Raw genomic sequence first — 26,648 nt, forward strand, 5'->3', positions numbered from 1 at the left:
TCATCTGGAAAATGGGGATTAAGACTGTGAGCCCCCCACGGGACAACATGATCACCTTGTATTCCCCCCAAGCGCTTAGAACAATGCTTTGCATATAGTAGGCGCTTAACAAATGCCATCATTATTATTATTATTGAAGGCAGAGATCATGACACTTTACTGTATTGTACTCCCCCAAATACTTAGTACACAGCAAGCAGTGTGGTTTAGTGGACAGAGCACAGGTCTGGGAGTCAGAGGACCTGGGTTCTAAACCCAGCTCTACCTCTTGTCTGCTGTGTGACCTTAGGCAAGTCACTTCACTTCTCTGGGCCTCCTCTGTAGAAAGGAAATTAAGAGCGTGAGCCCCAAGGGGAGGGGAACTGTGCCCAACCCGATTACCTTGTATCTTCCCTAGCATATAGTGGAGCGCCTTGCACATAGTAAGCACTTAATACCACAATTAGTATTCTTATTTCTAATAATCACTTAAAAAATAGGGTTGACTGAGCATTTCCCCTTTACTGGATGCTCAAGGATTCGGTACCCCGCCTCCCCACTCCACCCCCGTGCAGCGTGGCCCAGTGGATAGAGCACAGTGCTGGGAGTCATTAAGACTTGGATTCTATAATCCCTGTTTGGCCACTTGCCTGCTGTGTGACCTTGGGCAAGTCACTTCCTTTCTCCGTGCCTGTTACCTCATCTGTAAAATGAGGATTAAGGTTGCGAGCCACAGGTGGGACATGAACTGCATCCAACCTGATTATTTTGTATCTACCCGCACAAAGTACTTAGCGAACACCATAAAGAAAAACCACGCTGTTTTGTTTGCTTTTGTTTTATGGCACTTCTTTAGTGCTTACTATGTGTCAAACACTGTTCTAAGCACTGGGGTAGTTAGAAGTCAGTTAGGTCAGATACGGTCCCTGTTCCGCACGAGGCTCATACTCTTAAGTCGTGGCTCAGTGGAAAGAGCCCGGGCTTGGGAGTCAGAACTCATGGGTTCGAATCCCGCCTCTGCCACTTGTCAGCTGTGTGACTGTGGGCGAGTCACTTCACTTCTCTGTGCCTCAGTTACCTCATCGGTAAAATGGGGATCAACTGTGAGCCTCACGTGGGACAACCTGATCACTCTGTATCTCCCCCAGCGCTTAGAACAGTGCTCTGCACATAGTAAACGCTTAACAAATACCAACATTATTAAGTCGAAGGGAAAACAGGCATTGAATCCCCATTTTACATTTGAGGAAACCATGGAACAGGGAAGTTGTCACCTGCCCAAGGTGACACAACTAGCAACAGGCAGAGCAATCGGCAGGGCCGTGATTAGAACCCACAACCTCTGAGTCAGTCCCGTGCTCTTTCCACTAGGCCAAGTTGCTGAGCGCAATCCGGGCCGATAAATCCAGCGCCCCAGCCCCTGCGGCAGGGAAGAGTCGCACAATACACAGTCGGCTTCTACATCCAGTTTATACACCGCTCTATACAATATACAGAAACCTTTATATACAGATATATTTATAGAATAGGCTATATTAATTTGTCTCTCCTTTTTACAGTAATATTAGTTTGGATCTTTCATACATTCGGTACAAAAAAACGGGTCAGGTGAGAACGGGACACGGAGCGTGTGGGAGAGTGGGGGGTCGGGGAGGGGCCGGGCCTGGCTGTTTCCCTGGTGATTGCATATTAAGACTGGTCAGGGCCCCCTCCCCAGCCCCCCGAAAAGGGAGCCTTGAGGGGATTAGCTAGGCCCGGATCCCCACAGGACCGAGGGCTTCTGCTGCCTTGGGACTTCTCGCTCCGACCTGCCCTGAGGAAGAGGAAGAGGGGTGAGGGTCCAGGCAGAGACAGCCCTCCCCCCGGACCAGCCAAACTGGGCACCGAAGCCCGGCGGGCTGCGGGGAGGGCAAAGGGCAGCAATGCCCACCTTGTGAGGCAGACCGGAGAGGGAAGGTGAGGGCAGCTCTGCGGGGGATCCTTGGGGAGCCCAGGTCCAAACCCTACCTGCCCTCGGCCAAGGGCTTATGGCAGGGGCAGGGAGTGAGGGTGACAATGCTGGGTGGCTCTATTTGCCCCTCTTTTGCTGCTAGTTTCCCCGCCGGGCGCCCAGGAATCCTGGCACATTCAGCGCAGGGTTAGGGCAGCTCTGCCCGTCCAACCAGGCCCAGGTAGGCAGGATGGAGGTGAGGCGCACCAAGGGAACAGCGGGCCTGAGGCCACAACGGGTAACGGGGCAGAACCAACCTGGGACCCAGGAGAAAGGTCTCCAGCAAGGTCAGGGCCGCAGTCCCACGACCCCACCGGGGAGGTTGCGGGGTCCCGAGGCCCGTCGGGCAGCCCCCAGCCCTCCCCCTTCACGGCCTACCCCTTGGCGCAATCACCCGGGGCCGTGCGACGCGGCTCCGTTTCCTGTGAAGGAGGGCTGCCCGGAGGCGGTGTGCCGCCGCTTCCGGCGGTGGGAGAGAGGGGACGAAATGGACCCATTTCCAAGGCGGCACCCTTGGCTGTTGGCACTTGAAAATTTTGGGTGGAAGGGGCTGACTGCCCGAACCCCTCTCCGAAAAGAGATCGGACTGCACGGGGGTGGGTGTGAGGGGAGGCAGGCCAAAGGGGTAGAAAAGGGGGCCGAGGAGAGGGCCGGACCCTCCCAGGGGGCAAAACAAGCCAGGAGGACCACGGAGGGGACCGTGCCCGCAGAGGGAGACGAGGAAGCAAGTGCCCCTCAGGGTGGAGCCGAGGCGGGGGAAGGCCTACGGCGAGGCTGCCGGAAACATCCTGGGAGACCTGGGAGCGGGTGGGCCCACGGGGACAAGGTGAGCTCTCCCTCTGACAGCCACGCTCACATGCGCCCATGCACACGCAACATACGCGCAGACACACGCATGCAGTTTCCCAGCCAGACAGGCCCAGAAAAAAGCTAAGTTCCCGTCGTCCTCCAAGTCGTTTCGGCTTGGACGGGAAAGCGCTAAGATGCAAGATAGAGACCCTTCCTCCACAATAGGCGCTGGGAGTACGAGATGCCGATCCGTTCCCTTGGGGACCCACGGCTCCAACCGGCAGATCTTCGGAGGAAAAGCGGGTGGAGAGCAGAGCAGGAGGAGGAGGAGGAAAAGCAGAGCAAGAGCAGGAGCAGATCTGACCCAGCAGGAGCCAGGGAGAGAGTAGCAGCTGGGAACAGCAGCTCTCCCAGCCTCATCGCCAAGGTCACCGCTGGCCCCGAGGCCGTGGTGAGCCACGGGGCGGGGGATGGGGCGACTGGCAAAGCTCCCGGGTCCCAAGGAGAGCCGACATGGGTATGGATCTGCTAGGGGCGACAGGCTGGGCTACCCTCCGGAGGGAAAAGAAGACCCGTAAAGGACCAGCGGGAGGAGACCAGGGGGTTTAGTGTGCAAAGTAGCTGAGTGTCCTTCCTCCCGCTCCAGTCAGTTCAGGCAGCCTGTGGCAAGACCGGGGGCCAGCCGGGAGGAGGGAGTGAAGGATTTGGTTTCAGATTCCCAAGTCGAAGGCGTTTAGCGCCAGGGAAGGGATAGAGGTGGGGGCAGATTCTCTACGATGGACCGGGGCCTGGATGGACATCAAGCTGGATCAGGGGAGAGGCCGGCGGGAAGGGCTCCGGGGTGAGGCCAAGAGAAGAGTGGTGCAGGCAGGGTGCCTATCTCTGTCCAGAACCCTGAGCTGAACCCCTGTCTCTGAAGAACCTGCCTTCTCCCCCTCCCTCTTTGCTGGGGTGCTCATTATTTTACCCCAAGAAGCAGCTGTATTTCTGGAACGGGCGGAGACGTGCTAGGGGCAGGCAAGGGTGGAATCTCCCTCTGGCTGGCAGGGGGCTCCAGGACTTCATCGTGGCCAGGCCCCGACGGCAGGGGAGAGGGAGATGGGTGTGCGGACCCGGCGGACAGCGGAGGCCCAGTAGCTGGGGACGGGCAGGCTGTCTGGGGTGTACGAAAGCAGTGCTTCTGGGTCGAGCCGACCCAGGGTGCTCGAGCTGGGGGTGGGGGTCGGTCGGGGGAAGGCAAAAGTTGTGCAGAGAGGATGGCCTGCGGCCAATCCCGGGGAAGATAGAACTGGGGGCCCATTGGCCGGCAGCCCTTGCGGCCCCAGGGAGCTGGGCTCCCGCCAGCCCCAACCGGTAGCCAGAGCTCCTTGCCTTTCAAGGGCTGACCGGCCAGCGGTCTCCTCTGGGGCTCCTGATGAGCAGCTGGGGCCCGCCTGAGATGGGCAACGGGGGTGGGGAGCTACCACACGGCTCCCCCTCCAGCCGCATCTGCCCCTCAAGGGGGAAATGAAGAAGGGTCATCCGAGTCCTGGGCCGGTTTGGGAGGATGCTCAGGGGATGGTCCACCCCGGATACTCCAGAGGGGGTAGGATGGCAGGGAAGGGCGATGTAAGCACAGAGCTTAAGGGAGGTGAGAAACGGGGAAAGGAGAGATGAAGCTCGGACCCAAGGGCCAGAGGGGAGGTAGGGTGGGCCAGGGTAGAGGCAGGGTGGACCTGGAGGTCTCAGCCCCCTTGGGGCAAAGAGCCCGAGGGGAGCCCGGCCAGCCGGGGCTCGGTAGCAGGGGTCAGAGGAAGGCCGCCCACTCAGAGACTGAGGCCGCCCCAGCCAAGGGGAGGTGGTGGCAGCCGGGTGGGCCGGAGGTGCGAGGGCCCAAACCTCCCACGGCCGAGACGTCCCGGGCAGAGCCCGATGTAAACGCGTGTGGCCGCCGCGGGCTTGCGGTGAAGGCCGGCCGTTTCCCTGAACCGCGCGGGGCGGAGAGCGGGGTGGCGCCCGGGCGTGGGCCGGCAGGTCCGACGCCCGCCTGACCCAGCGTTCTGGGGACCCACCTGTGCGGAGGCTGCTTCTACGGGGCAGGAGGGGCATGGCCCCCACTGATCCAGAGATCCTGGGGTCTGTGGGGGAGGGGAGAACAGGTGGGGTGGGCGGGTAGTTCACTGCCCCTATAGGGGAGGGGCAGCCGTATTCTTGGGGGTCACATCCTGGATGGCTTTCCAACGGGGGACCCACGCCGGCAAGCGGTCAGTGACAGGAGGGGTCTCGGGCTGGGCTGGTGCGAGAGGACCCCGTCCCCCCTCACCCGTACCGCGCTCTCAGCCGGGCGAGCCGGCCTCCTCCCGGACCAGGAGCTCAGCCAGGCGGCCGGGCTCTCCTTCGCACAGTCCCTGTGGGGGGGGGCCTGGGTCCTTCCCCCGCCCTGGGACAAGCAGGCTGACGAGCCCTACGTCCGTGGGGACCGGTGGCTGGCAGTGGCCGCTCCACCTCCGCTTTCCCCGCCCTTCCCCGGGGCCCTGGGGGCCCACGGGCTCCCTCCCTCGGGGTGCCCCTCTGGTTCACGTCCCCTCCCGGGTGGGCCGGGGTAACCCGGCCCGTCTCCCTCGAGGCGGCCGCGGGGGAGGGGCCCGGGAGCCTCCCCTCCCCCCGCCATTAGAGGGCCGAGATCATCAGGTCTTCCTGCTTGGAGGGGCCGGCCGGGGGGCCGACCGGAGTGGAAGTCCGGATCTTGTCCGTGGCCAGGCACTCCTGGCTGCTCAGGCCGGTGGGGGTTAGGTCCGTGAGCTCCCCGGACGAGCTGAGCGGGAAGGAGGGCGACACGGAGATGCCGGACGAGGGGTCGGTGGAGCCGGCGAAGAGCCGGGGGGGCTTGGGCACCAGGTTGGGCTCGAACTGGGCCCGGAGCAGGATCTCCTGCTCACTCACGGACTTGGGCAGGTCGGCCAGGCCGCGGGGGGCGGGGCTGTCGGCCACCATCATGCAGTACAGGTCCTGGAAGGAGCTGCTCTCGCTGTCCAGGTTGAAGAGGCTGTCGATGAACTCGGCGAACTCCAGCACCTGGGGGCTGGGCGAGTCCCCGAGCCGACCGTTGTGCAGGGCCGGGCCGGGGGGCGAGCCCCGCTCCTCGGGGCCGCCGCCCGGGCCCGCCTCCGGGGGCTGGCTGTCCTGGGAGTGCTTCGACAGGCTGTCCGAGGCCAGCAGCTCCGTGCGCGAGCTGAGCGAGGGGTTCTCCTCGGGGATGGCGGGGTCGATGTAGAAGCAGGGGCCCTCGTCCCTCTCCAGGACGGCGTGCAGGCTGGGCGAGCCGCGGATGCTGCGGAAGCCCGAAGAGCGCCGGGAGTCCAGGCTGTACAGGGACTCGTTGTCCGACAGGCTCTCCATGGTGGCCAGCGGGGCCCGCCGGTCCTGCAGCTCGGCCGCCAGGCGCTCCTGCGTGGTTAGCAGGAGCAGCTCCACGGGGTCCTTGGGGCCCGGGGACAGGGGCTTGGCCTCGTAGAAGCCTTCCAGGCTGATCTCCGACTGTGACTTGCTCCTGTGGAGGCGGGGGGCGAGGGAGAGGGATGAAGCGCCGGTGGGGGCATCGAGGCAGGGCGGTCCCCCCGACCCCGGGTGTGGCTGCTCTTTACAGAGCCCCGGCGCGGGGTGGCGGTCCCATCGCCGCCCCGTCCACAAGCCTCCCCCGGCTCCGCCGGCCGGCCAGTCGTGAAGAAGAACGCTCCCCCCCAAGGGAACGGGAAGCGCGTGGCTCTCACAGACCGGCTGGAGCCCCTAAGTCCCTATCATGATCTCGGGTGGGCTTCCCCTCTAGACCGTAAGCTCCGGAACATGTCTGCTAACTCCGTGGTACTGTCCTTAAGGGGAGCTCTGCACACCTTAGGGGCTCAACAAATAGCACGGATTGATTGGTGTCACTGCCTCTGGCCACAGAGGATGGGGAGAGAGGAGAGGAGGGCCCGGCTGGGGACGGAGCCGTGGGGAGTCTTGGCAGGCCCGAGGACAGATCTCGTCCAAACTGCCATTTCTACCCGCTCCAGGGTTGCCCTGCCACTTGGGGAGGGACTGCAGAGGTGTGGCACGGTGGAGCGGTGTCGGGGCAGAAGCAGGAAGGAGACAGGACCCCGCAATCATTAGTGGAGATGGGTTGCGGGGAGAAGCAGGAGTTGCACAGCCACTTAGATCAAGGCTCCCCAAGGCCGCTCCAGTCCCTCGGGCCAGCAGCGGGGGCAGGCAGAGAGGTCGGAGGAGGAGGGGAAAGGGAGGTGAGGTGGGGGATGCAGGGCTCAGGCTGCTTGTGGGGAGAGCGCGCATCTACCAACTCTGTTGTACTGTACTCTTCCAAGTGCTTAGTCCAGGGCTCTGCACCCAATAAACTTACGATAAATACCACCGATTGACTGACAGTGCCAGCTTCGATCTTCAACCTTGCCGGAGCCTCAGCTCTAGCCCCTAGGGCGCTGCCCCCGATAAAAAGGACTCGAGCCGACAGAGACCAAGGTGGATGGAAGAGGTGGCCCAGGAGAGACCCCTCCCACTCCCGCCGCCCCACCACCCCTATGGGGTTCATGCTACGTGGGGAGGGACCCGGACCCGTACTTGACACTGCTGTTCCTCCCGTCGGCCGTGGGCAGCTCCAAGGTGAGGCTGGTGGGCACCGGGGGGCCGGTGGGCAGCGGCTGCTGCTGGAAGATGAGCTCTGGGGTCAGGTCCACCTCGGTGGGGCTGACCATCACTTTGGCTGCGGACAGCAGGGCCGTCTTCCCCTTGTTGTAGTTCTCCAAGACCTGGAAAGTAACAGAGCCTGAGGGAGGCAGTGCCAGGGGCCCAGGCCGGGGGGCTGGGGGGCCGGGGGTAAGCCCCGGATCCCGTGCCCACTGGACAGTAAGGTCCCTCTGCGCAGGGCTGGGGGACCAGAGGGCATCTCAGGAGGGACCATCCCTCTGCCACCCTGATTAACTTCCCTGTACCATCCAGAACCTGTCCTTAGTCTGTCCTGTCCAGAACTTCGAGACAGTAGACCACCGCCCCACGTCCCTCACCACTCCCGAGTCGGGAAGCCCCTCCCCAGGTCCAATCCCCCCTCGCCCAAGCTCTCCCACTGGAGGCACAGCCCGTCTAGATCGGTCGGCCCGGCAGGCTGCCGTCCCACGTCCATCCCACGACCCTCTGTCCTGGGCAACCCTGCTGTCGTCCCTGCTGCCGGAGCTCTGCCCAGGACCACCTGCAGCGGACCGTTTTGCCTGTAGTCCAGGGGAGATCCTGGACCTACAGGAGGGTCAGGCTCAGCTTGGCTGAACCCAAGCTTCTGGGTCTGGTAATCCAGACTCTGACGCGGACTCCGGGCTACCCCGGGCCACCCACTCCCTCTCTGTCCTCCCAGACGGAGGCAGTGGCGGGATCTAGGCCCGGGACCCGGATCGGAAGCTGCGGTAGAGGAGAGTGGTGCGGGCAGTGGCTGGGCCTGGGCAGCAGCTTCCTGCCCCCTGCCCCCGAGGGGCCTTCCAAAATGGGTAGACCGTGGTTGATGCTTCTCTGGGGATGGAGGTAGTGTGATCTGGGCAATGCTGCCAACCCCAGCCCCGCCCAGACCCTCGGGGAGGGCCCAAGGAGCTGCCTGCAGGGCCTCCCGAGCCCCGGTCGGCAGCCTGTCCAGCCTTACCTTGTTGAGCCCCTCCATGACCACGTACGGGAGGTGCTCGTGCAGCATGGCTGGGGAGATGATCACTTCGTTGAAGGCCTTGTTGTCACCCCAAATGGCAAAATACGTGGGCTCCTCCTGCTCACAGCAACTGCACAGGGACGGGAAAGGGGCGCAAAGGGTAAGCCAGAGGGAGGCCCGAGAGGACAGTGACATCCTGGGAAAATCCCAGCTGCATTTGGCACTTCCCCGCTTCCTCGGATGCTGCTCTTTGCCCCTGCAAAGGGGCAGATCTAAACAGCGGTGGAGCCAAACATGCCCCACGAGGCTTCTAGAGGGATAGCCAGAGCCCCAGGCCAAAGTATTATCTGCCCTCAGCCCCTGAGGGATGAGCATGGGGAGGCCCAGTACATCCTCCGGGATGGTGTCTAAGAAGTCTCCCCAGCCCAGAGTGGCTCTGTTCCTCAGCGCCAGCCTTGGCTTGGGCCGAAGGGGTCGGTGATGCTTGGCAAGGACCTGGCACTGTCAATGCCTCCCAACCCCCTGGCCGCCAGCCCCCAAACCTTCAACCACTGCTCTGGTCCAGGCTGAGGTCGCCCTGGGGCCGGGGTGAGCGCCACCCGATTGCCACTACTGGACCGTGTCCAAGTTGATTAGTTTGCATCTACCCCAGTGGTTAGTTCCACTGTACTGGCACACACTAAGTGCTTAACAAATACCATAAAAAAACCCCCGCAACCTTAGATCCTGGGCACCTAGTGGCAGAAGATAGAGGCCCGGGCTCCTGGAGGAGGTGGGACCGTTCTGGGGTCCTCAGCGATCGAGCAGACAGACTCCGGGCGCACTGGCTCCCTGCTGGGATCCTGGCAGTGGTGAAGCACCAACCAGAAGAGGCCGGGCTTGAGGCTTCCCCGGGGGCTCGGGGACTGCGGGCAGCGGACCCTCAAACCTCGGCTACCCTTTCCTTCAGCGCCTAGTACAGTGCCCGGCAAAATAACAAGTGCTTAACAAAAAACATCTGGTATTATTATGGGTCCGAGCCGTGGCTCGGCAGGCTCGGGGATCTGCCTCATTTCAGGCCCACCCAAGCGTGACAAGGTTCCTCTCCAGATGCAGATCCCCATGGGGGCCCTAGATGGGCCCCTCTGTCCTCTACAGGAGAAAAATGGTGGCCAGATACTGACCGGTAGCCTATTTCTAGCTTTAGGCGAGGCATTTTGAGGATGTGGTCCCTCAGCAAAGGGGGCTGACCAAAGAGGTTGGCGGGGTCCACGTCAGAGGCTCTAGGGGCACCTACCAGCACTGCTCAATGGAGTGGCCGTCCCCAGCGGCCTGGCCTGGCTGGGAGTACCAACCAGCACCGTTTGGCAGGGTGGTTGTGCCCAGGGGCCTGGCTTAGCCAGGGGAACCTACCAGCACTGCTCGGCGGGGTGATTGTGCACCACGTGGATGATGCGGCCAGGTGGGTAGAGGGGGGTGCTGGCCGACAGGGCGATGGTCAAGTCACTGGGGTGGGTCCAGAGCCGGTTGCTCGCCATGGTGGTCACCTCTGCCTCCTCGGGGAGCTCTGACTTGGGGATGCACTTGGTGGCCCCCACGATGATCCTCCACTGGGAGAGGAGATAGCCCGTGGTCAGAGAGCTCAGAGGTGGGGTCGCGGGTAGCCTGGCCGGGGCCAGTGGCAAGGGTTGGAGAATCTGGCCAGGGGCTGCAGGGGGCATCACTGGAGCTCTGGCAGTGGAATGGCCGAATGAGGCGCAGGACTCTGAGCGTGAGGGGAGTGAGGGATTGCTGAGGTAGGGGCAGCACCAGGGGAGGTGGGCAGCACCAGGGGAGGTGGGCAGCTGGGCAGTGGGTTCGGATGCCACTGGTGGGGCAGCTCTGAATGGTAGAAAGGGTAAAATGCAGACGTCACCAGCTGGGCTCGGGAGGAATCTCATAGCTCCTGACACACGCCCCGATCGATCGATCCCTGGGCTAGTTCTGAGACTAGTTCCCGGACTAGCCTCCAGGCTAATGGCTGACTTGCAGTGAATCCCTTCAGCTGAGATGTTGCAATGCCTGCCAAGGACCCGGCCCTAAAACACTTCTCCCATGAAACCTCAGTGCTTTGTCCCCACGCTTGGTCCCTCTAGACCGTAAGCTCGTTGTAGGCAGGGAAAGTGTCCATTGTTGCATTGTATTCTCCCAAGCCTTTAGTAAAGTGCTCTGCACACAGTAAGCGCTCAATAAATGCGACTGAATGAAAGAGCCAGAGCAGCTTCCAAAGACCCCGTTCCCAAGTGAGCATGCTCTTGTGCCTTGAACAGGGAGCTGGAACCCCAAGGCCTTGGGAGGGCACTGAGCCCCCAGGCCACCAATGATCACATCGATACACTGCTCCCCGCTTCGTTTTGGTTAAAAGACACCTGCTTTCCATGGGAAATGCGACTGGGGGAAAACTCCAAATTCGTTAGCAAGAATTTCCTTTCTCAGGTGTTCAAGAATCTGAGGGGAAAGAGCACAGGCCTGGGAGTCAGGAGACTGGGTTCTAATCCTGGCTCTGTCACGTGTCTGCTGGGTGAAGTTGGGCAAGTCACTTAATTTCTCTGTGCCTCAGTTTCCTCATGTGGAAAATGGAGATTAAATGCCCATTCTCCTATTGGGAGCCCCACGTGGAACTGGCATTAGTCTGATCTGCTCGTATCTCTCCCACCACTTATCACGGGGTTAGGAAAATAGGAAGTGGTTAAACAAATACCAGAGTTGTTATGGTTATCATTCCTATTATTATCAGCTACAGTGTGGTAAACTTAGTGGAGCTCCAGGCCCAGTCTGTCCCCCAACCCCAGGAAAGTTATTGAGCATGGCCCCTTGACACCATCCGACCCCGCGCCGTATTTCTCTGAACCTTTTGGCCATGCCTTCCCTGAGTCCCCTCCCCACCAGGCCGGCCGCGGGCAGGGCCAAGAGCAGAGGCAGGGGGTCGCCCCTCACCTTGGGCTTGGTGCTCCGCTGGAGGACGTCGAGGAGCTGTCGCCGGAAACCCTCCAGCTGCGAGAGGCCAATCCTGCAGGAAGAGGGGGAAGCCACCCCTCAGCCACTGCCCGGGAAGCCCAAGGAGCCCGGGAAGCCCGGGGGAGGGGGGGCAGAGAGCAGGGGATGCAGGGCGGTAGAGGGGACAGAGGCCTGCCGGCCAGGAGGTGTCAGAGCTGAGGATCCACAGGGAAGGGGGAGACCAGGGTGTGGGACTGACAATGGGGCAATGGGGGAGGACATGGGGACGGATGGAATGGGGAGATATGATGATGAGGAGTGAAGTGCCGGAGAGGAGAGTCGGCCCGGTCAGGCCGGTCCAGATCCTGTGAGGCAGGTGTGGCACACAGCTCTGCCCAGACAAGCCCGGGCTGGTGCCACCCCTACAGAGGGTACCCTGCTTAGGGCTGAGACCCTGCCAGCTAGCGGCTGTGCCGCACCAGTTCCCAAATGAGCCTAAACCTCACTTTGGGGGCGGGCGGGGGTGGGGGGAAGGGGGAAAACGCGTCTCCACCTTGGCAAGTCCGACACTACCCCCGAGGCTGCCGGGACACCAGCTCCCAGCGGTCCAGAGGAGACCTGCCTCTGAGGAACAGCCTGGGGAATGAGCCCCAAGCCACGTCCAGCCCGGCTCACGCCCAAACCAGCCTTAGCCCCGGGGGATCCTCGGCTCCAGTGGGATTGGCCGGGGAAGGTGGGGCCGGGTTGGCTAACTGGGGGCTCACGTAGGAATCAGCACTCTGACGACCGGCCTACATCTCCAGGGAGAGGCCCGGCCAGGTGGAGAGACGGTGGGGAGGAGCGAGGAGGTATGGGAGGAGCAGGGAGGGATATTCACCTGGTCCGCTCACACAGGCAACTGAGAGAGAGGGGAGGGACATGCCGACAGACGGGTGAGAGACACACAGCACACACCACAGCGAGACTGGTAACTAGGGAGAGAGGGACAGGAGGAGCACATGAGGATGGGGGAGTGAAGACCGCTGGAGATGGGAGGTGACCCGGGGTCTCCGAGGGAAATCGGAGAGGCCGGGGGGTGGGGGAGCCAGAAAGGGGCAAGGGTGGATGACTTGCCTGGGGACGAGGTCTTTGCCCAGGACGACAGCTGTCACAAACTCCTTGGAGTACTCCATAGCGTCATCACTGGAAGGGAACACCGGGTCATGGAGGAAGGGGTTCTCAGGGGGTGGGATAGAGAGTAGGGGGGTTGGGGGCTGGGGCTCCTCGGTGCAAGGCTTCTGGGTCCCTACGCGTTTACTAAGCTGCCTCTCCCCTCACACCTTCACCCAAAAGAGGTCAGGCTTCCTCACCCAGAACTACTCACAGGGAGAGTCCAATACCCCATTCCTCCCCAAGCAAGCTGGGGAGGGGGGCAATTTTCTAATGCTCCCCTCCACCCCCAGTGCTGTGCCTAGATCTGAGATTGGGCCCAGTTTAAGATCCTGACAATCCCAGTGGTGGGGATTCTTAGGGACACGAGCCTCACCTGGAAGCCTCCAGCCCCAACCAGGACTTCAGGCTTCGGCACCCTCAGACCCTCAAGGACCCCTGTTCCATCTGGCCTCTCTGAGGACACGTCAGCCTTTCGTTTACCTGAGCAACCCGCCGGGAGGAGAATAGGCAAAACACTTGAGCGTCGGATACTGAGGGCGCAGCAGGAAAGAGAGGATGGCGGCGGTGCCCGCCCCCAGGGAGTGGCCCACCACGATCAGGCCATAGTGCTTGGTTCCTCGGCCCTGGAAGACGGAGACAGAAGCCTGTCAAAAGGCCGGCGGTGGCCCCGGGCCAACCCTCTCCGGCCAAGCGGGTTCCTTCTCCCCTACCCCACAGCTGGAAAGGAACTCAGTGCTCCAGGGGACCCCAGGCTCTTGGCTCAGTGGGGCCAGGAATTCAATCTCTAAGCTTCTAGGTTCCTCTGCTCTGGGCCACGCCGGGGACAGGAAAGGGGTAGGGTCCAGGCCTTGGGATGAGACCCTTCCCCTCCAGGGACAGTAGCCAGAGGGACAGATTCTGGAGGGGCCAGTGGGGCCCCAGCCCATGGAGGAAACGGGATGGCAACGATGGACGGACAGTGGGAGGGACGTTCGGGGGACAGAGGGAGAGACCTCAGATCCTCGAGCAGCCCCTGAGGCAGCAGCGACAGGGACAGGACTCACCAGGTCCCGCCCAAACGCCTGAGAGAGGACCATCTCTTGCTCCAGCTTCTTCTTAATGTATTCAGCAGAGAGGACCATCCCCTGAATGAGGCCAGGCAGGGGGGAGAAAGGTCAGAGAGTCAGCAAGGTGCTCTCCTCCTGCCCACCTCCCTGCCCCGGAGCCCCCCATTGAGCTACTCTAACTCCACCAGGAATGGCGGGTCGGCACCACAGATGGGGATGGGAACACAAAAACAAAGTGCCAGAGGGAAGAGATGAAGGCTTGGGTGGTCCTTGCCCAGACCCGCTGGCTGAGGGTGGATATTATGGATGGAAAACTATGGCATCCTCATTTTTCTAAGATCCCTGAGAAATGTGAGCATGGCTGTCTTTGTAAGACCCCCCTCACTGGGGGCCTAGCGGAAAGGGCCTGGGACCTGCGTTCTCATCCCGGCTCTGCCTCTTGCCTGCTGTGGGACCTTGGTCAAATCACTTAACGTCTCTGGGCCTCGGGTTCTTCATCTGTAAATTGGGGATAAAATATCTGGTCTCCAACCCTCTTGGTCTGGGAAAGGGATTGGGACCAACCAGATGACCTTGTATTCACTCCAGGGCTTAGTACAGCGCTTGGCACACAGTAAGCCCTTAACAAATACCATCAATATTATTATTACTATTGGGAGAAGGCGGTGTCCCATCTGATTATGTAATCACGTTTCGCCGAAATTACTACTTCTGTTATCATCATCCTCATCAGAAGCACCTGCACTGGCCACTTCCAGACAGTGGAAGAGGGCAACGCCGCTCCCTTTGTGGAGACACTGGGTGCTGTGCCCAATCACCTCTGGGCCCGGCTCCACTAGGCCAGGGAGAGCAGAGGGGGAGGCAGAGGGGGCTGGCCGATGAGGGTGGGAGAGTCCCTCATTGAGCAATACCTTGTGCCCCAGCCAAGTTCCATGGTGACCCTCCACCGGGAGGCGCTCTGCATCCCCAGTCAGGTCCGTGAGAGCATCCTGAGAGGGAGAGATTCCAGACGCATCAGAGAGGGCGAGAGTCGGGGCCAGAGAGTCGGGTCGGGGTGGGGAGCCAGGTGCTGGGAAGCTGGGGGTGGTGAGGTGAACAGGAGGGCAGGGTGAAGGGACCAAGGAGGGGAAATGAGCCAGTCTGGATGGGGGAGGAGTCAAGGGAGACACGGGGGTCAGGGTGGGATAAACCAACGAGGCTGGATGGGTAAGGGGGTGTCAGTGTTCGGTGGAGGCGGGGAGGGGGAGTTAAGCCAAAAGCCATTCAGCTGCTGCTCAGCTCCCTGCAGCTCAGAGTTGGACCGGTTCCACCCAATCCCCGTCCGCTTGAGAAAAGACCGGTCCCGCCCAGTACCTCAGAAAGGCTCCTAGGGGTCTGAGCCGGTTCCGTGCAGAAGCCCCAGGGTCATTTACATGGTTCGGCCCCTTCTCCGCACCCCTGAGGATGATGTACTGAACGCCCGTGGGCACAGGATGGCCCGCTGGCTCCTAGACGGTTGGAATTGGACATCTTCCCCTCTAGACTGTAAGCTTGTTACGGGCAGGGAACGAGTTTGCTAATTCTGTTGTATCGTACTCTCCCTAGCGATTAGTACAGTGCTCTGCACATAGTAAGTGCTGAGTAAATACCGCTGATGGATACCGGCCTCTGGGTTAGCAACCAGAATCTCCTGGGAAAAGAGGCCGGAGGGAGGCGGCCTCCCTACACCCGAGGGTCTATGGGCACCGCTGCTGCGGCTGTTGGGCGGGAATCCCCACAGTTGATTTGGAACTCCAGGGAGCCAAATGGCATTGAGCTGTTAGATATCGGGGGTGGGGGGCCCCAGGGAAGCAGGAGCCCCACGTGAGACAGGGACTGTGCCCAACCTAATTAACTTGTCCCTACCCCAGCGATTAGTACAGTGCCTGGCACGTAGTAGGCAATTAACAAATGCCACAAAAACAAAATGAAACAAGAGGTGGTGCGGAGGAAGCAGCGTGGCCTAGTGGAGACAGCACGGGCTTGGGAGTCAGAGGACCTGTGTTCTAATCCCGGCTTCGCCACTTGTCTGCTGTGTGACCTTGGGCAAGTCACTTTGCTTCTCTGGGTCTCAGTTACCTCATCTGTAAAATGGGATTGAGACTGTGAGCCCCACGAGGCACAGGGACTGTGTCCGACCCGATTTATTTGGATCCGCCCCAGCGCTTAGAACAGAGTCTGGCAGATGGTAAATGCTTATTAAATTCCATTATTATTATTAAAACAGGGATTAATACTGTGAGTCCCATGTGGGACAGGGACTGTGTCCAACCTGATTAGCTTTTATCTACTCAGTGCTTACTACAGTGCCTGGCACTTAGTAAGTGTTTAACAGATACCACTAAGGAAAAAAAAAGAGGGGGGAACAGGGTACCTTGGGGGACAGCGTTCCTCGGATGCTGATGACCACCTTCTTCTTATCATGGTCCACTGCCACGTAGAAGGGAGTTTCGTAGACCTGAGGAGAGGGCCACATGGGTCGGCACGTCCAGCCCTGAGGGCTTGGACCTGTTCCTTTGGTGAGACGTTATGACCGCAAGCAGGCCGGCAGAACCATGTGGCCACGGGAGGCTCTGGGGCTCCTCTAATCCCATCCCATGAGCCCTGGCTCTGTCCCTGCTCACACCAGCCCAGATCCCCTCAGTTTCCCCAGCAGAGAAGCAGGGACTCCGCCGGCCCTGGACTTCGAGAAAGACAGCATCCGAGCAAATGCTCAACAAGGACAGGGATGGAGATGCTTAAAGGAGGGGGCAGAGCGCCAGGGATTCCCTGACTGGAGCTGCCAGGTCCTCCTCTCCCTAGTGCCAGAGGCAGCGTGCCCTAATGGGTAGCGCACGGGCCTGAGAGTCAGGAGGACCTGGGTTCCAATCCTGGTCCTCCACCTATCTGTCGTGCGACCTAGGACAAGTCGACTCACTTCTCTGGGTCTCAGTTTCCTCATCTGTAAAATGGGGATTAAGACCGCGAGCCCCGTGTGGGACGGGGACTGCGTCCCACCCGATTAGCCTGTATATTTCCCAGCACTTACTACAGTGCCTGGCACACAGTAAATGCTTAACAAATACCACGGTTATTACTACTCCAAAGCAACTCCGTGAGTCCTCCCGCTCCTGTCGACGGAACTACCGCGCATGAAGGACAGGGATGGGTAACAGCCTACGAGCCCCGCCAGACCTCATCTTCCCCCTCGGCTGCCCGGCAGGGTTGGGTTGAGGCTGTGGGGAGAGAGGGGGAATCAGTCCCCTCCAGCCACAGGCCAGAGACACTCTCTTGGTCAACTGGCCAGACTGGCCAACACCTGGGGCCTGCACCCTTACCGCGTCATGGCAGGAGGTGTAGACAATGTCCACGGAGGTCAGGTTCTCGTCCAAGAAGTGGCGGCGGATGGCGATGGCGTTGCAACCACAGCAGTTGTCTTCCTCGATGGTGACGCCTGGACCGTAGCGGGGCCGGGTGGGACACAGGCAGCACCTGTGGAGAGCCAGAGGGGCCGCTCAGCTCCTCAGCGGAGGGACGGCAGGAAAGGAGCAGCAGGGGGATAGAGGAGGGAAGAACAAATGAGAAGCAGCATTGGTCTAGTGGGACTGGGAGCCAGAGGACCTGGGTTCTAATCCCGGCTCTGCCACGTTACTGCCATGTGACTTTGGGCATGTCCCTTAATTTCTTGGTGCCTCAGTTACCTCGTCTGTAAAATGGGGAGGATTGACTCCTACTCCCTCCCGGTCAGACTGTGATCCCCATGTACGATAGGGATTGTGTCCAACCTGATGAACCTACATCTATCCCCGCGCTTAGTACTGTGCTTGGCATGTAGTAAGCGCTTAACGAATACCATAACTATTAACAAATACCACAAGTATTATTATTATTATTAAGATTAGCTGGGTTCCGGAGAGGTAGAAATCCATCCCAAGAGAAAGCTTAAATAAAGACCTCCAGGGGGAGCTGGCCACTAACTGAATTTACAAGGGGAAGACAGGGCCGGGTGATCCTTTTGGCCTTTTAACGCCTTGTTATTATTGCCAGGTCTTTAAGAAGCTGGAATTTCTTGTGACCACCCGAGTGACTTATCATCATTCAGGGCTGTGCTCGAGCTCACCTCCTCCAAGAGGCCTTCCCAGACTGAGCTTCCCCTTTTCCCTCTGCTCCCTCTCTGCCCCCCCTTCACCTCCCCTCAGCTAAGCCCCCTTTCCCTCTGCTCCTCCCCGTCCCTTCCCCTCCGCTCAGCACTGTGCTCATTTGTATATATTTTTATTACCCTATTTATTTTGTGAATGAGATGTACATCCCCTTGATTCTATTTATTGTGATTAAGTAGTCTTGTTTTCGTCCGTCCGTCTCCCCCGATTAGACTGTAAGTCCGTCAATGGGCAGGGACTGTCTCTATCTGTTGCCGAATTGTACATTCCAAGCGTTTAGTACAGTGCTCTCCACAGAGTAAGCGCTCAATAAATACTACTGAATGAATGAATGAATGAGACCTTACAACCAAAGCCTGATTTCCAGCCAGTAAACAAACCGTCTAAGAACCCGGGGCGGAAACAACTGGGGTCGAGAAGCAGCTTGTCCTAATGGATAGAGCATGGGCCTGCACGTCTGATGGACCTGGGTTCTAATATTCGCCCCGCCACTTGTCTGCTCTGGGACCTTAGGCAAGTCAGTTAACTTCTCTAGGTTTCAGTTACCTCATCTGTAAAATGTAAAATGGGGATTAAGACTGTGAGCCCTATGTAGGACATGGACTGTGTCCAACCTGATTACCCTGTAACTACCCCAACACTATTAGAACAGGGCCTAGAGGGGTTGAGGGGTTGACATAGTAAGTGCTTAAAAGTATCATGAAAAAAAAACTGGGGTGAGCCTCTGCTCCCCATGGGGTGAGATTAGATGAGCTCCCAGAGTGAAGTCTGGACAGGCCCCCTGGCAACAGAACCTGCAAGGAGAGGTCCATGCTAGGCAAGAGCCAGTTGTAAAGTGCAAGGAAATGCAGAGGATGATTGGGCTGATGTCAACTTCGTGGACATGCAACACCCAGACACCCCTGGGAAGGCCAGGCAGTTAGAGATAAGGGCACGGAATGGGATCCAGAAATACCTGTTTCTGGATTCTCTTCCTTGCCACCAGCAGTGAATTGCCAAGAGAATTTCGGTCTGTTGCTGCTTCTCTCCAAATTTCAAGTCCCTCTACCTAGAAAACGGGGGAGAACTGTCCTGGTCTTCTCCCTCCCAGAAAAAAATAACCTTGGCGTTGTCCTCAACTCATCTCTCTTTCAATCCACATATTCAATCTGTCACCAAATCCTGTCGCTTCAACTTTTTTCACAACAGTGCTAAAATCTACCGTTTCCTCTCCATCTAACGGCTACAATATTAATCCAAGCCCTTATCCTATCCCGCTTTGATTAGCGCATCAGCCTCCTTGCTGACCTCCCCACTCCGATCCATATTTCACTCTGCTGCACGGATCATTTTTCTACAAAAACGTTCAGTACGTATTTCCCCATCCTCAAGAACCTCCAGTGGCTGTCCATTCACCTCCACATCAGACACTGCTTATCGTCCCCCTCCTACCTTACCTCTCTGTTTTCCTACAACAACCCAGCCTGCACACTTTGCTCCTCTAATTCCAACCTACTCACTGAACTTTGATCTCGTCTATCTTGTTGCTGACCTTTTACCCACATCCTGCCTCTGCCCTGGAACACTCTCCCTCTTCGTATTTGACAAATGATCACTCTGCCCACCTTCAAAGCCGTAATGAAAGCACATCTCCTGTAAGAGGACTTCCCTGCCTAAATCCTCATTTGCTCTTCTCCCGCTCCCTTCTGCGTCACCCTTGCACTAGAATTTGCACCCGTTATTCACCCCTCCCTCAGCCCCACAACACTTCTGTACATATCCATAAATGATTTATTGTATTCATGTTAGTCTCCCCCACCAGACCCCCGCCAGACTGTAAGCCTGTTGCGGGCACATGCCTACCAACTCTGTTATATTGTATTCTCCCAAGGGCTTAGTAAAGTGCTCTGCACACAATAAGCGCTCACTAAATATGACTGGTTGGTTGATTGAGGAAGATCTGTGAGAAACATGAGGGAAGTGTTTGGAGAATAATCAACAACTGTTGTATTGTTAAGGGGCACAGACCAACATGGGCATGGTGATCCATCGCTGGATGGACTGGCCTGAATGTCTCATGCGGAATGACTCTTGCCCTTCCAGGAAAGGCTGTGATCACCTGACTTGGGCTGACCTAATCTGGGCATCTAGTACAGCCCCGAGGAATAATAATAATTATGGTATTTGTTAAGTGTTTACTGTGCGCCAGGCACTATACTGATGGCTGGGGAGAAAACAAACAAATCGTGCTGGACACAGTCCCTGTCCCACAGTCCCAATCCCCATTTTACAGATGAGGTAACTGAGGCCCGGAGAAGTGACTTGCCCTAGGTCTCACAGAAGACAAATTAGGGAGCCGGGATTAGGACCCATGACCTTCTGACTCCCAGGCCCAAACTCTATCCACTATGCCGAAGACCGGAGGCTGACTGCTGAACTCTCCCCCAGAAAGGTATATGCCCTTCTGAGCCATACCTGGAGATCAGCCTGGAGCCGCAAGGGTGGCTGGAGAGGTCAGAAGTTAGGAAGCAAGGTGCTGGCTCAGGCCAGAGCCCAAAGGGAAAGGAGAAACTGGACTTGAAGTCTCCCCTCTCAGGGTGGGACTCTGAAACAAGGCATCTGTGACCAAGGGTGAATTAGAAACCTATTTCCCATTTACTGTCAGTCTGGGGTCAAAGCCCCATTTCTGCCTCCTCTCGACTTCTCCCGAAGCTGAGGGGCCTCGGGAGGAAACCGCTTTCCTGGCTGGAGACTTTAGCGGATCATCCTTGTGCTTCCTTCCCGCTCATCGGTTATGTCACCCTCCCCACCCACTCTTGCAGCTGAGCTCCTGCCTTGGCGTGAGACACCGGCAGATCGGACCGGGGCGGGAATTCTGGCCTCCAGGAGCCGAGGTCGAAGAGAAATCTTGCTCTGCCTAAGTCAAGCAGTATGGCCCGGTGGAAAGGGCACAGGCCGGGGAATCAGGAAACGGGGGTTCTAATCCTAGCTCTGCCATTTGCCTGCAGCGTGACTTTGGGCAAGTCACTTCAGTTTCCTCATCTGGAAAACGGGGAGTCAATATCTGCTCTCCCGCCTACTTAGACTGCGAACCCTATGTGGGATAAGGACTGGGTCCAACCTGATGATCTTGAACTCCAGTGCTTAGAAGAGTGCTTGACACACAGTGATGGCTTAACAAATACCAACTTTATCATCATGATGACGGTACTAGCCCCAACTATCCCCTTCATGCCTCTGCTCTCTCTCTATCCAGCCCCTAATCAATTATATTTATTGAGTGTGGACTTAATAATAATAATAATAATAAATATGGTATTTGTTAAGCACTAACTACATGCCAAGCACTGTTCTTAGCGCTGGGGTAGATACGAGGTAATCAGGTTGCCCCATGTGGGGCTCACAGTCTTAATCCCCACTTCCCAGATGAGGTAACTGAGGCACAGAGGAGTTTAGTTACTTGCCCAAGGTCACATAGCAGACAAGTGGCAGTGCCGGAATTAGAACCCACATCCTCTGACTCTCAAGCCCGTGCTTGGACTTGGTGCCAAGCACCGGTCTCCGGCTCTATGCTCCCACAGCGAGCACAAAGCTCAGCGCCCGGCCTGCCGCTGGGCTCTTTGAGGCCAGCAACACCACCCGGGACTCTCACCGGGGGCAGGTCCCTCCGCCTGCAGCCACGTTGGGCCCACGATCAAACTCAAAATGGGCTGTGACCAAGCAGAGGGCAAGGCCAGACCCATCCTGGGGGTTTCAGACCTGGCTGCCCAGTGGCCCCAGCTTAGATGCTGGCGAGCATGGAGGGGGCTGGTGGTCAGCGAGCTGACTGGAGAAAACTGGAAACTGTCACGAGGCTGCCAGAGACTCACAAGAGTCGACCAGTCGACAGGAGGTGGCACCAGGGGCTTTGAGCGCAGTTGGTTCTGGGATGAGGGCTCCGGTGGAGCTGGCTGGACTCAGAGAGTGTCCCCCACTGGCTGAACTGGGGCTGTGGGGCCCAGGGGACCGTAGTGACGGAGGCGGGAAGGAGATTTTTATTTTGGGTGGCCCAGACACTGCCTCGGCCCCTTCCAGAGAGCCAGGAGCACTGGGAGCTGTCCTAGTTTGTCTCCGCAGGCCTGGTAGGGGAGAGCTATTGAGAACACGAGGGCTCGTTTGCAGAACTGTCAGGCCCGGCCCACAGCCGGCCTGGCCCACTTTACCTGCTCGACTTCAAAAAGGGCCCCTGGGAGCCCCACCCAATCTGGAACAGGCAGGGAGGGGGGTAAGATCTCAGCCTGGTGACCGGTGGGAGGTGGGTGGCTGGTGGTTGGGTTTTGTTCCTTATAAGAAATCAGCAGGGGACGAGTTCAGCAGAGGCTGGACTCTTCCCGGATGGGGTGAGTTGCTGCTGCCTGTCTCCCTGGTGACAGACAGGGAGTTTAAAGCGGGGGCTGCTTCAGTGGCCTCCCAGGAGACTTCAGTATTTACTTGGGGACGGGGGGGAGAGGGGTGGTCTCGAAAACTTGCCTTTCATCTTGGTCAAGAGATTCAACCGGGAGAGAGAAAGGGAGAAGCAACTGTGGAGACGGGAGAAAAAAAGGAGGTGGAGGGCAGGAAGGGACAAGAAAGAAGGCAGGCAAAGGAAGGGAAAAGAGAAAGACAAATACGACGCCAGGGAGCGGCAAAGAGAGATCGGGGACGGGGGAGGGTGTGGAGGGGAGATAGAAGGGGGTGGGGGCATCAGAGGGAAGAGGAAGAGAGGGGGCGGGGAGAGTAACAAGGATACTCACGAGCAGGACCTGGCTAGTTGGCAGACCCCACAGGCTGGCTTCCGCATCAAGTACATGGGCCACCCGTACGCAGCCAAGGCAAAGAGCATGTAGTAACAGACCTCTTTGTAGCGCAGCATCTCTTGCTAAAAGGGGACAGACAGACAGACAGGCAGGCAGGAGGACTGAGTTGCTTCCCCTTCCTCTCCGTGGGCACCCCCGTACCTTGGCACCCTCTTTTTAGCTCTCCCACTAGGCGGGACCCCAGACCTAAAGACCAGGGGAGCCCCAAGGGCCTCTCACAGGTAACTGAAGAAGTAGGAGAGCGGTGAGGCCTAAGGGAGTGGGGGAGGGAGAGCGGAGAGCTCCCAAAGATCATCATTCATTTGCCTAATTATGTCAGTGCAATGAGGTCACCTCTAATCCTACTGAGGCCTGGCCCATCCCTGCATCCCCAGGGTTAGTGATTTGGGGACAGACAGGCCCTCTGTGTGCTGGCTCGATTTCCTCATCTCAAGGAGGAGGAGAGAAATGTGGAGAGATTGAATAGAAACCGTCTCGCCTGGAAGAGGGATTGCTGGGCGGAGAGAAGCTCTTGTTCGTGTCCAGTTTTAACTCTGAGGGATCCTGGATGGTTTGGATGGGAAGACTGGAGGCCCCAGCTCTTCCACCGGCTTGCTAGGCCAACGAGGGCAAGTCGCTTACCCTCTCTGAGCCTCAGTTTCCCTCTGTCTAAATGGGAAGAATTATCTCCACCCCTCCCTAGGGGAGCTGAGAACAAAAAGCGGTCGCCTAAGAACTTGGGAATCCTTGGAAAAATATTGCATTACTACTACTTGGTTTTCAACCATTTGTAGGCCTGTTGAGAAGTATCGTGGCTATTATTACTATCACCATCAGAATGGAGGGGGTGCAGTACACGGCTATACACACAGAAAGCGCTTAAAGCAGCGTGGCTCAGTGGAAAGAGCACGGGCTTGGGAGTCAGAGGTCATGAGTTCGAATGCTGCTCTGCCACCTGTCAGCCGTGTGACTGCGGGCAAGTCACTGTGGGCAAGTCACAGAGAAGCAGCGTGGCTCAGTGGAAAGAGCACAGGCTTTGGAGTCAGAGGTCATGGGTTCGACTCCCGGCTCTGCCACTTGTCAGCTGTGTGACTGTGGGCAAGTCACTTCACTTCTCTGTGCCTCAGTTACCTCATGTGTAAAATGGGGATTAAGACTGTGAGCCCCACGTGGGACAACCTGATTCCCCTGTGTCTACCCCAGCGCTTAGAACAGTGCTCTGCACATAGTAAGCGCTTAACAAATACCAACGTTATTACTTAACTTCTCTGTGCCTCAGTTACCTCATCTGTAAAATGAACATTAACTGTGAACCTCACGTGGGACAACCCGATTACCCTGTATCTACCCCAGCGCTTAGAACAGTGCTCTGCACATAGTAAGCGCTTAACAAATACCAACATTATTACTTAACTTCTCTGTGCCTCAGTTACCTCATCTGTAAAATGAACATTAACTGTGAACCTCACGTGGGACAACCCGATTACCCTGTATCTACCCCAGCGCTTAGAACAGTGCTCGGCACATAGTAAGCGCTTAACAAATACCAACGTTATTATTATTACAGATCAAAGTAGATGCACTTTGGATCTGTTCCCTTTGGGCATTTCATATTCACCCCATCCTCAGTCCCACTGCACTTATGTACATATCTATAAATTATTTATTTATATCAATGTCTGTCTCCCTCTTTAGACTGTAAGTTCGCGGTGGGCGAGGAACGTGTCTACCAACTCCGTTGCGTTGTACTCTCCCAACACTTAGTACGGCACCCTGCGGACAGTAAACGCTCAATAAGTACCATCGACTGATTGACTGATCGACACTGTTACTCTGGAAGGTCTCCGGAAAACAGTTCAAGAAGTTGGACTTCTGTCCTTTGAAAAACTTCTCCCACCTGCCAGAGAGCCTTGGGGAACGGAGAGCTTAGCGTACTCTTACAGGGAATTAGTCACCTTGTAAAAGTTAAAGAGAGGTTATTAGTCATCCTGAAAAGTTAAGTAGGTAGCTCCTTAATCAGGGCCCCAAAGGGGCGGAAACGTCCCTGTCTTCTCTGTCTGCTCTTCAGGAACAAGTGTGGAAAAGCAATTATTGTCTTTGTGAGACGTTCCCTCCCTGGGCTGGTGCTAGTGCTGGCAGCTGCTGCGGGTTTGACAGACAGCGTCTCCGACTGCGCCAGGTTCCTCCGTAAGGGAAGCGACCCGGGGCTCGACGACCTGGCGCAGATTGGCTGGGAACTGGGGATCGTGAGCTTGAGAGAGGGGCGAGGGGTGAGGACGGCTGAGAGAGGGGATGGCTAGGGGCTGTCAGCGTTGATGGACCAAAAGTGGTGGTGGTGATCTGGGGTGCGGGGAAGGGAATGGGACAACGGCTTGGAGGCGTCAGAGGCCCAACGTGGTGATGGTGGTGGTGATGGTCAGCGACCCGACTCAGTGACCCGTCGGTAAGGGGAGGCAGTCACATGAGCGGGGCTGGGGAGTTGGAGGATACCCAGAAGCAAAGAGGCAAGGAAGGCCTTGGAAAGGTTGCTCAGAGAAGCAGCGTGGCTCAGTGGAAAGAGCACCCGCTTGGGAGTCAGAGGTCGTGGGTTCTAATCCCGGTTCAGCCGCTTGTCAGCTATGTGACTTTGGGCAAGTCACTTCACTTCTCTGGTCCTCAGTTACGCCATCTGTAAAATGGGGATTAAGACTGTGAGCCCCACAGGGGACAACCTGATCACCTTGTATCCTCCCCAGTGCTTAGAACAGTGCTTTGCACATAGTAAGCGCTTAAATGCCATTAAAAAAAGTTGAGTTTTTCCATTTTGTTCAGGGATGATGGGATGGCTGCGGCGGAAGACTGGGACCAAACGGGAGAAAAACTCAATTACCCAAATTGAGGCTAATGGGAATTCAAGGATATTCTGGATAATTTCATTTTTTTCTATTTTTATTCAGTCACGGTTATGCTCAGAAATATGACAGAAATGAAGATGACATACAAAACCAAATGACTGGACAGTACCACAGACTATTTAGTTTCTCCTTATTTGATTTGGGAGATGCACTGGGTACTGTAATGGTCAATTTCTAACAGGGCTGAGCTCTGAAGTGCTGGGCACCACTTCTCCCGGCTCAGCTGCTCAATTTCACTCCAGTCTCTTTCCTCACCTAAGCTGTCTAGGGTTCCTATGCGGTTTCATGCAGGAATTTACTTATGTTCAGAGTGACCACAGAACTAGATAGTTGGTGCTATGTACTCTGAGGTAATGCCACTAGATGTGAAGTTTATCTATGATGCAGGGGAGCAGGTGGGGTTAAATGGGCATGGATTATAATAATAACCGTGGTATTGGCTAAGCGCTTACTATGTGCCAGGTACAATATTAAGGGCTGGGGTGGATATAAGCAAATCAGGTTGGACATAGTCCCTGTCCCAAAGTCAGGCTCACGGTCTCAAACCCCATTTAACAGATGAGGCAACTGAGGCACAGAGAAGTGACTTACCCAGGGTCACACAACAGGCAAGCGGGGGAGCTGGGATTAGAACCAAGACCTTCTGACTCCCAGGCCCATGGTCTATCCACTATGCCATGTTAGCTATATGGATACCTATATACCTGCGAGGATACGAATGTGTGTGGGGTGTACACATATAGACATAAAAATTAAAGTCCAGACTGACCTTAAGAATGTGGGCCTCCTAGAAGTAACTGGGTAACTAATTTTTTATGGTGTTTGTTAAGCACTTACGAAGTGCCAGGCACTGTACTAAGCATGGGGATAGATACAAGCTAATCAGGCTGGATACAGTCCATGCCCCAGATGGGGGGAAGCTCACATTCTTCATCTTCATTTTAGCGGTAAGGTAACTGAGGCACAGAGAGGTTAAGTGACGTGCCCACACAGCAGACATGTGGTGGAGCTGGGATTAGAACCCCGGACCTAATGATGATAACGGTATTTGTTAAGCACTTACTATGTGTCGAGCACTCTGTGCTCTATTCGTTTTTCTCAATTTTCTAGATACGGGATCCAGATTTGGGAATCTTTAACTGAACAAAGTTTGCGGACCATGGTGGAGCGGGGTTGAGAGACAATAGTAATAACGACGGTGGGATTTCCTAAAGTGATTACTATGTGCCAAGCACTGTAC

At 57.3% G+C, this 26,648-nt stretch overlaps 1 protein-coding gene across 6 annotated transcripts in view; it reads right to left on the reverse strand.

Annotated features, from left to right (window-relative positions):
• Window positions 1–1,430: 1,430 nt before the first annotated feature.
• DAGLA (diacylglycerol lipase alpha) overlaps window positions 1,431–26,648 on the reverse strand; it is an 89,656-nt gene continuing 64,438 nt past the window's right edge. For all 6 annotated transcript variants that reach the window (XM_029060249.1, XM_029060247.2, XM_039911391.1 and 3 more), the window contains 12 exons: window positions 22,473–22,597; window positions 16,900–17,053; window positions 15,957–16,040; window positions 14,476–14,553; window positions 13,562–13,642; window positions 12,999–13,141; window positions 12,480–12,548; window positions 11,367–11,439; window positions 9,804–10,000; window positions 8,412–8,541; window positions 7,349–7,536; window positions 1,431–6,287 (listed from right to left, as the gene is read on the reverse strand). In XM_029060249.1, the coding sequence (XP_028916082.1) occupies window positions 5,408–6,287; window positions 7,349–7,536; window positions 8,412–8,541; window positions 9,804–10,000; window positions 11,367–11,439; window positions 12,480–12,548; window positions 12,999–13,141; window positions 13,562–13,642; window positions 14,476–14,553; window positions 15,957–16,040; window positions 16,900–17,053; window positions 22,473–22,597 (2,202 nt within the window). In that variant the 3' untranslated portion in view covers window positions 1,431–5,407. The remainder of the gene's footprint in view (window positions 6,288–7,348; window positions 7,537–8,411; window positions 8,542–9,803; window positions 10,001–11,366; window positions 11,440–12,479; window positions 12,549–12,998; window positions 13,142–13,561; window positions 13,643–14,475; window positions 14,554–15,956; window positions 16,041–16,899; window positions 17,054–22,472; window positions 22,598–26,648) is intronic.

Source organism: Ornithorhynchus anatinus, chromosome 3 (assembly GCF_004115215.2).
Source record: "Ornithorhynchus anatinus isolate Pmale09 chromosome 3, mOrnAna1.pri.v4, whole genome shotgun sequence".
Classification (NCBI taxonomy): domain Eukaryota; kingdom Metazoa; phylum Chordata; class Mammalia; order Monotremata; family Ornithorhynchidae; genus Ornithorhynchus; species Ornithorhynchus anatinus.